Genomic DNA, 9,255 nt, shown 5'->3' with positions numbered 1-9,255 from the left:
AAAAAAAAAAAAAAAAAAAAAAAAAAAAAAATTGGATATGATAAAATCTATTTTCATTTCCCGTTATTTAAAATTATTGTAATAAATAAGTAAAAAAAGTATCTCTCGCATAATAGTAAATTTATATAATATATATAATTGATAGTATCTTTGATAAATTATCATAGATAACTGCAATATATAAATACGTTAAATTTTAACATTGTAAAAATATAAATCTTTTATCATTATATACATGTATAAATATCTTGTTTCTGTTCAATTATATAAATTAATTGTTATTTGCATGATTATAAGATATACATAAAATATGTATATTGCACAAAAACACAGAGACACGATTCTTACAATCCGATTACACGATGATAAACTGAATATAGCTAATCTTAAATATATCTTTTTGTAAGAGAGTCTATCACACATGTGCATATACAGGGTGTCCCAGGAGGAAAGGTCAATAGTCTGATAATATCGGTCATTTTATCAAAAATGTTCATATAAACGAGTGTCCTATTTCAAACGGTTTCCGAGATAAAATTGTTTGAATGTATAGTTGCAAAATTACTGATAAGAAAGAAATACTACATGTTGTTTCTAATTTATTGTTTGCTACACATTTTTCATAATTCATAATAAATTTTCAAATAAAAATTTATAAAAATAAAATATAAATATAAAATTCATAATTTATTTTTTCGGAATATGAAATTTATTCATATAAACATTTTTGTTTAAAATGACCAATGCCATCACCTTCCAAAATATTGACCTTTCTTCCTGGGACACCCTGTATATATATACCTTGAAATCATTGTTACATATCTATCTTCAAGAATGTTATAAAATTTGATAATCTCTCCCCTGTGTCTACTTTTCTGATAATAGACAATGATTTCATATTAATAACTGATGTCGCAATATTAATCACAAAATGTGATTATAGTAACATATCATGATAAAAGGATCAAATAAAAATTATCAGTTCTATTCTTGTGTGTATATGTATGTGTGTGAGTGTGTGTAAATGACACTTAAACATTATCACTGCTACTTAAGATTCATATATTTGATAGTGCATTCATATAGCATCAAAATGTGATACATAATATAGTATGCTACATTTCTAGTAAAATAATTTAGGTTGTAAGTGCACTGTGCCTACACAAGTTATGTTCACATACATTATTAAAGCAACAAATGGTAAATCTTTGCTGAATAATGAAACGTAGCTTGTAGAAACTTGCCACAATGTTATCAGAGCTAGTTTTAGAAGTTTATATATATAATTCAGTTAATGTTAGTATTGTTACACTTAATATGGTCAACATATAAACACATTTCTGTTCTATTTTTATGCAATGAGCAAAATGGCTAAATATCTGCATGCATTATTAGAAAGTTTAGGTTTAGTTTCTTATACCATACATGTGTGCATACCATTCGTGCTCGAATAATTTGTCTTATAATGAGATAAATTCCTATCTGTCCAAACATCACAAAACTTATTGTTCTACCAATTACATTCACACACTCCACTAAATAGAGATTTATTAATGTAAATATATATTTTAAATGTTCAAAAAGAGTCTATAAAGGCAAAAGATTTCTTTAACACAACCGTTTACATAACTATTCATATATTTTTATTCTTGCTAAGAATAAATATATCGTAAATAAGTATGAATAGATCAGTTGTGTTTTTAAATGTATAGGAAGCATCTACATACTATAAACACGCATACATGCACATATTTCTAACCTCTACAAAAATAAATTTTTATTTAATACCTACGTACAAATACTCGTTTTTATGACATAATACGAATAAAAAAATAGATCAATTAATTTTTTTATCATTCTTTAATCTATTTCTTATTTCAATAATCACTAATTATTACAAATATGTGAGTTCTATCTTATGTTACTTTTTGGTTGCCATGATATCATCAGATACAAGTCAATTTCATATAATTAAAAATATAAAATAACTAATTGTTTGTATATCATATACAATAAAAAAATAAGAAGAAACATTTAAAATGTTATATTTTATATCTATAAAATTCTATAAATATATATAATCTATAATAGGCTTTTGTCAGAATAAAAAGATATGATTTTAATGTGCACTTTATATAATTTTATACACATGCTAATAAATTCTTCTTGCAACTAAATTTTAAGAATAGTAAAATAATAATTTTCAATTTACCCTTTTCGATGAGCGATAGATTGAGGAAATAACAGATGGTTGCACTGTATTTATATCTCCTATGTAGAACATTGGTCTGCTTGCATTCCTGAGGCCCTGCAAGCAAAATCTGTTAGACGTCTTATAAGAGCAAAATTTTATTCAGAGTTACAAGCACATTTACCTGATAACCATGTTCCAGTTCAGTGTAAGACATGTCAGATCAATTTCATTGATAAAGAAACACCTGTTTCGTGTGTGCTTGTATTAGATGATATCTTGCACACTAAAAAAAAAATGACATTATCTCACATTATTCACTTTAATTATATGCATCAATCAGTTACAGTGACATATATAATTAAATGCAACTACTTGAAAAATTGACCAAGATGCTCATAAATTTGTTTTATTCTATTTCTCTTACAAGTTTTTTGTCCCAGCTGATTTTCTTCAATCTCTTTCAAGACGCGTCCGTTTAATGATGGCTTATATGACTCGGGCCTCGTCTAACAAGCTGTAACAAAGCCTATGCGCATCGATGTTTATAAATTACCTGAAAGATAGAATAAACATACGCTGTGTGTAATGTTTGTACATACTACGAAGTAGATAACCCCTTTTCCTCCGCGTTTGTAATAACATGGATTAATTGCAAACAATGACACGTACGATGAGTATATTTGCAGTAGATTAAATCGGGCAATATTACATCGAAATTAGAAACGTAAGAAAACAGTCGTGCAAAACGGCGTCACGATTTTGCCGATGCGCATTTACACCGAAATGCTAGTGAATAGAACGTTACTTACAGATCAAGATGGAAATGCGATTCGCGATATCAGTGCTCGCGCGAGACTTGTAATATGACACGAAATACGTGATCCGGTATCACGATTGCAAAGACGTTTGAATTTGCGTCTCCATGTGACGTCGATCTCACTTTACGTGACATGTGTCAAGATCGAATCTCGAAGCGATGTTCCTCGATCGTGGGATTTTTCCACGCATGCGTCATTAATTTTGTATACATAGCATGCGCACAAATCCTCTATATTTGATTTCTCTGGCGTTCCGTTCGATGCTACAGAAATTTTGAAACATTTAATTGACCAATCAAGACATAAGACCTTTTTGCCGAGATCACGCTCCTAAATAATCAAACGCTTAGAAATTTTCGTAGTGTCAAACAGAACGCATCTTGAAAATATAGAGGTGGTAAATCGAAAAATTCAAATAGGAAAATAGTAGAATTACAGTCAGTTTATTTATATATGTAATGTACAATATATTGTATAGTATTCCATGTCGTTTTATATTGATTTGTACTAATAAATTGTATAGATAATCTCAAATAGTCTATAAAAAAAATATATAAGGTAAAAAACAAAAAGGGGAGAGAGATACATCTATACCCAGAGATTAATATATTCGAATATAATCATATAAAAAAAGAAGATACTTAGCTTAATTTTGTAAATTTATGTCTATATTCTTGGACTCTATGAAATAATTTATATATATATCGAAAGTAACAAAAATAAAAAAAAAATAAAAATGTTTAATTACTCTGAAATAAAATTTCACTAGCAAATGGTACACTTAAAGATTCGGACGCAAATATTGTTTAAACGTGATGTATGATAATGTATATACGAGTTCAAAAAAAAATTATTTATAAAACTTGTGATAACAAGTGATGTTATTAATGTGTCTTCTCACAATCAGAATTAACTCTTGTGCATAAAATATAAAGCATCACATTTGGAAACTTTTACGCACATGTCAAGATCATTTTATGAGTCAAATATTAACTTTATATTATAATAATGATAATATTCTGTTTCTTCATTATAAGACTATCTTCTGAGAACTAGAACTTGTTAATCTTCCAGGAACTGTTCTATAAAGAAAGTTTAAGAGCAAATGAGAGAAAAATAAGAGCGAGCAACAATAGAAAAATTTTATATAATTGGCTATTTTAAGTTCCAACATTAAAATTGAGACTTGCTTATTTGAGATGAGAGATAACTCAATATTTTCTAACCAAATAATAATTCTTGTAAAGAAAAAACTTCTGTATATCACATTCCATTTATATTACTTTTATAACCTTTATCAAAGTATCAGAGAGATTGTTTTCATCAGCTGAGAAATTAACCTGAAGTGTTTTTATCATGTTTTAATTGTGACTATGTCAATATATATAACATATATATATATATCCATAGTATTCATAATATTTTTGTAAAATCTTGTAACTATATATATATATAGTTCTGATAGTTGCTTTAAAAAATATAAAGAATTTAAAATATATTTGACAAAAATAGATTTACTATATTAGATATAATTTGTGCCACTCTTTTTCCTTTTGTTTATTTCGGGTTTTGAAATTATACATCTGCCTATACTACAAAAAATCTGTCGGTGTAAACCAGCATAAACCACACATTATACACACGCTCATATCTTGTGGCTAGCAGTGGCTACGGCTACGCTAGCAGAAGCGCCAACGACAAAGTGTACAAAGTGCAGATAAAACGAACAAACAGGATCAATACTACGATTTTCGATTCATACATCATTTGCGCTCTCTTTAGCTTTTCCTTGCATTTCTTATGCTTATAAATGATATATATATATATATATATATATTGTTTTCATCAGCTGAGAAATTAACCTGAAGTGTTTTTATCATGTTTTAATTGTGACTATGTCAATATATATAACATATATATATATATCCATAGTATTCATAATATTTTTGTAAAATCTTGTAACTGTACTTAGTTTTTTGTGTCAGTTAACAAAACTGCAATATAAAACAAATTTTACTCGCTTTTACAAATATTTATAAACATTTAATCAATAAAATTTATTTTGTCATTCTGTCTATTTAAACTAGAATATTTACCTGTACAATGTGCGTATTACTCGTAATCTTTGTGAAATCTATCATCATGATCCCAGCCTTTGTTATTCTTTTGCCTTGGTGTTACTTTTAATGAATTTAATTTTGTGTTAATGTTATCTCCTTTTCTTGGCATATCTAGCCCACCCGATCCACGTATTGCTCTTGGAATATTAGGATTTTTTGAATAACTGGCTTGTTCAGACAAATCATTTTTTATTTCTTCTCTTATAATTCGTTGATTGTTATCAATTTCTCGCAATTCATTATCTGAAATATAAAAAAATTTTTCAATATACTAATAAAATAAAAAAAGGAAATTTTATCACTTTATTGTCATCTCATAAAAGTTATCATTTAAGTATCAAAGTTAAATTTGAAAACAGAATATTTTTATTTAAAAAAGTAGAGGAAGACACAGAAAATAAAAAAAGTAACTAAAAATGAAAAATTTATTTTCCAAATTATGAATACTATTAATATGATTTGTTATGTTTGAGGAATAAGTTGTTACTATGCATCATGAATATTACAAGTAATGATGGCAAAATTGTTATTTACATTCATTTTTCTTAACATTTGATAAAGTTAAACATTAACTTAATATTTAATAAAATTACCATTTTCAGTTTTTGTCTCTGCAACTACTCTTAATTCTTTCTGAGAAAATGGATATTCAAAGGAGAGACTCTTGATGTTTGAAAGATAAAAGTGTTTTAGTTGTATATCATTGATTTCGTACTTGTTATTGACTAACTCTATCATTAACAATAACATTGCACGATTTTGAGAACTATAATTGTTTTCCTTCACCAACATTTGCCTAATTATTAGCATTAAATTCTCTAATCGATCTGGACATACTGCATGAAGATCTTTACCAGATCTAAGAATCTAAAAATAAGATCTCTTAAGTTATAATGTCATATTTTGATAAATGAGCAAGCATTGTTTTCTTGTATGCATGTGTATGTATGTGTATACATCTAAAATCTCACCTGTATCATTATGAAATAAATATTTTCTTTGACATTATCTTGCAATAGATCTTCCAAATATTGAATTAATGGTTCAGCCAATATTTTCAATTTACCACCATCACTAAGCCTCATATGATAAAAAACTTCCGCATGAAGTAAGACTATATTTGCAAATTTCTTTTTATCTTGCATTTTATATTTTTCCCTCGCTAAGAAAACGATATAAATATATAGCATAACATTGGCATACATATTGAATAAAAAATTAAAAGAACTTTCTATCAAATATTTACACATATAATTATCCTGTAAGAGACGTAAGAAACGACTTCGTATATTTTCTTTATTATTATCTTCTATCAATGCAACCTTATAATCACTGAATATCACTCCTATTTTTGCGGTAAGTGAGTCATAAAGTGTAGCTTGTTTCCAAAGATTATCGCATGTATCCCTGAAATTTGTAATTTTGTGTTAAAAAATGATGAAATAACTACTCTTGAACCTATCAGAGAAGAATCTTTGGAATAATACTTTAAACTGTCTTTATTGACTGCGCTGGTTAGCAGGTCTGTAATCTCCTGAATCAGTTGTGGCGAGATATGTTCATGTACATCGTAGGTAACTATTTTATCTATTATATCTTTGACAAAATTGTTGCCACAAGTCGCATTTCCTGGTCTACGCAGGCCCTGTTCTTTATTCGGATTTTGGCTCTGAATAGACCATCCACGTCCACGGCCAAACGAAGTCATCTTTAAGAATCTCGACAATTAAACCTGTTGACAAACAAACATATGTTGTATATATATATATATATATATATATATATATATATATATATATGCATATACGTAACGCGCGTTTTCTCTCTTTATTTATACCACTCGACATTCAAAGAAACATTGCTATGAATACCAAATAAAAGAATCGTAGATCCCATAAAGCAGAGAGTCATTGTTAGGAAAACAATGCCTCTGGAGAGAAAGAGACAGACAGAGAGAGAGAGAGAGATATGTTTGTATTAATATGATCAAATGCATGTGTATATATATATATATACATATATATATCGTTCAAGTTTCGAACGAGAAGAAAAGCAAGAAAGTGCAGAGAAGATACGTTTAAAACATATATTTTATGCATATATAAATTTTTGCGCAGCATATGCCTGACAATTTCAGGAACGTACCAAGTTTCGCCATATTTAATGACGTAACATATTCAAATATAATAAAAATTCCATAATTAATTATTACGCAATCTTATGAATAACAGTTGCGAAACCTTATCAATACAAAACATAAATTTAGTCTAGAATGGAGTATCTGCAAGTATATAAAATCTGATTTTATATACTAGTATATTAAACTTTTCACAACCCATACAGCACAGAACGTTGCAGCCATGATGTAATAATACAGGTGTAACACTCCCGTAGATGCGCAGTCGTCCAAAATAATTCGACCAATTATAGAAATTGGTCCCAAATGCTAAAAAATAATATGGCTGCGAACATATGTTGATAAAATATGCAGATTAAATACACTACTCCTATTTTATATTGCAAATTTATTATTTTTGATGTTTCCATAACATATATTTTTACAAATTTTAATTACATTTTAATAATGTGATAGTTCTGTATTTGAATTTTGTGAATGTATTTGGGACCAACTTTTGATTGGCTATCCCATCATACTGCCGCCATTATGCGCGATGTTACACCTATATTATTACATCATGGTTGCAGCAACATTGCAGCAACATTGTAACATTGCCGCAATGTTGCTACAATGTTGCTGCAATGTTGCTGCAACGTTCTGTGCTGTATGGGGAATAATATGTATATATTAATCAAAAGAGATGTACGATGACATACATTTCTCTAATAAAATATTCTCTTTTCAATTTAGCGATTTAAAAAATCTCGTTTTAACATCTACGCAATAGCTATATTGCATAAATGTGGAAAACCTGCAAGCTGATAAACCAGTTTAAAACAGTAAAAAAATCGCAATATCAACTATATGTTGTGAAATTTAATAACGAGGAAAAGTGATCGATAATTAGACAGGCGTTTATATGTTATTACAAATCTAATCAACGATTTATTTAATGCCAATGTAATTTTAATCACTCTAAAACTATACTTATTGTGATCTTGATATATATATTTTTTTTATTCCAATTAAAACCGTCACAATACATTATACCCTAGGGTAACTTTTATTTAACATTTTACACGTAGCAATACAATTATATTTATAGGAGAGCGTGTACTTCTATTAATATAATATATATGTTATCAAGAAACGAAAATTCGAAATAAAAAGTATATTAAGAATAATAGTTAAAAACTTTACGCAGAAGCAAATCATTATAAATACAATAGCTGTATATTATATACTTTGCGTAATCAAATTTTAACATATTTTATTTTATTAAAAATATATAAAATTTATACTTTGTGTGCAAACAGATGAGATGTTGTAGATTCCTTGAACTTTTCCTGAGATGTTTCTGGACATCGGACAATCCAAACTCGCGCATGCGCGCGAGTATCTCTGGCGCTCGGGTGCCGCGGGCGATCGCCAATCATCAATCGGTATAGCGTAATCTCCAGTAATGATCTGTCAGTCATCGTCAATCATCAGTATGGCCAGTCATTGTCTCGCGTCATTATCGTTGTAGCCATCGCGTGATCCAAATGACCGGCGGTGAGCGACAACTGTGATTCTGGTACTGGGGTACTCTTTTTCTTAGTTTGGAGCTAGAGAGTCGGTTCGGTGTGTGATTCGATTCTTGACGGAGAGGACGAGTCGCGAGTCGCCGCGACATCAACAGCAGGCAGTCGCCAAACGTCGTCGGCCAAGTGCGCTTCGATTTAAGGTGATCCCTCTGGGAGTGTTTTTACTGCGAGGAGAAGATACGCATTCTTATCGAGCGTATCGCGCGAATAAACAAAGAAGAGTGATACCGCGCCTCGAAAGAGCAAATAGAAAGAAAAATCAAAATATTGCACTCTCTGTCGTTCGTTCAGTATCGAGGAGGAAATATGTCGACGGAGGAAAAATTCAACGCTGCCGTAAACGTCATCAGGAATCTGCCGAAAAATGGTAATTTTTTATGAAGAATCTTAATGTCATCGTAAATTATATATATATATA

General features: G+C 29.1%; 3 protein-coding genes across 10 annotated transcripts in view; 1 reads left to right on the top strand and 2 right to left on the bottom strand.

The window, feature by feature from the left end:
* LOC115239866 (inositol hexakisphosphate and diphosphoinositol-pentakisphosphate kinase 2) overlaps positions 1 to 3,547 on the bottom strand; it is a 36,120-nt gene extending 32,573 nt beyond the window's left edge. For all 5 annotated transcript variants that reach the window (XM_029814650.1, XM_029814653.1, XM_029814649.1 and 2 more), the window contains exons 1-4: positions 3,004 to 3,547; positions 2,619 to 2,747; positions 2,376 to 2,477; positions 2,213 to 2,308 (exon numbers count right to left, since the gene is read on the bottom strand). In XM_029814650.1, the coding sequence (XP_029670510.1) occupies positions 2,213 to 2,308; positions 2,376 to 2,408 (129 nt within the window). In that variant the 5' untranslated portion in view covers positions 2,409 to 2,477; positions 2,619 to 2,747; positions 3,004 to 3,547. The remainder of the gene's footprint in view (positions 1 to 2,212; positions 2,309 to 2,375; positions 2,478 to 2,618; positions 2,748 to 3,003) is intronic.
* Positions 3,548 to 3,817: 270 nt separating this feature from the next.
* Positions 3,818 to 6,840, bottom strand: LOC115239867. Of its 3 annotated transcripts, none has more exons than XM_029814655.1 (6): positions 6,620 to 6,840; positions 6,379 to 6,539; positions 6,104 to 6,294; positions 5,726 to 5,999; positions 5,109 to 5,375; positions 3,818 to 4,094 (listed from the first exon to the last, which is right to left on the bottom strand). In XM_029814655.1, the coding sequence occupies exons 1-5, from the start codon at positions 6,838 to 6,840 to the stop codon at positions 5,125 to 5,127; spliced, it is 1,098 nt and encodes a 365-aa protein (XP_029670515.1). In that variant the 3' UTR covers positions 3,818 to 4,094; positions 5,109 to 5,124. The 3 variants fall into 3 exon arrangements, with proteins under 3 accessions (XP_029670515.1, XP_029670516.1, XP_029670518.1); XM_029814656.1 differs by lacking the exon at positions 3,818 to 4,094 and adding an exon at positions 4,861 to 5,006; XM_029814658.1 differs by lacking the exon at positions 3,818 to 4,094 and adding an exon at positions 4,897 to 5,032.
* Positions 6,841 to 8,684: 1,844 nt separating this feature from the next.
* The window catches only part of LOC115239914 (acyl-CoA-binding domain-containing protein 4), a 5,932-nt gene continuing 5,361 nt past the window's right edge, over positions 8,685 to 9,255 (top strand). Inside the window, exon 1 of one of the 2 annotated variants that reach the window (XM_029814773.1) lies at positions 8,685 to 9,204. In XM_029814773.1, coding sequence (XP_029670633.1) covers positions 9,144 to 9,204 — 61 coding nt within the window. In that variant the 5' untranslated portion in view covers positions 8,685 to 9,143. The remainder of the gene's footprint in view (positions 9,205 to 9,255) is intronic. The other variant, XM_029814774.1, reaches the window with a different exon arrangement.

Source organism: Formica exsecta, unplaced genomic scaffold (genome assembly GCF_003651465.1).
Source record: "Formica exsecta isolate Colony F162 unplaced genomic scaffold, ASM365146v1 scaffold4, whole genome shotgun sequence".
NCBI classification, from domain to species: Eukaryota; Metazoa; Arthropoda; class Insecta; order Hymenoptera; family Formicidae; genus Formica; species Formica exsecta.
This window is presented reverse-complemented; position numbering and strand designations above follow the sequence as displayed.

Excerpts from the sequence above, each read along its gene's own strand:
- LOC115239867 (XM_029814655.1), bottom strand. The coding sequence starts at position 6,840 with ATGACTTCGTTTGGCCGTGGACGTGGATGGTCTATTCAGAGCCAAAAT. Across the intron at positions 6,540-6,619 it reads GTCAATAAAGACAGTTTAAA|GGATACATGCGATAATCTTT; the intron begins GTATTATTCCAA and ends TACAAATTTCAG. Across the intron at positions 6,000-6,103 it reads TTTATTTCATAATGATACAG|ATTCTTAGATCTGGTAAAGA; the intron begins GTGAGATTTTAG and ends TCTTATTTTTAG.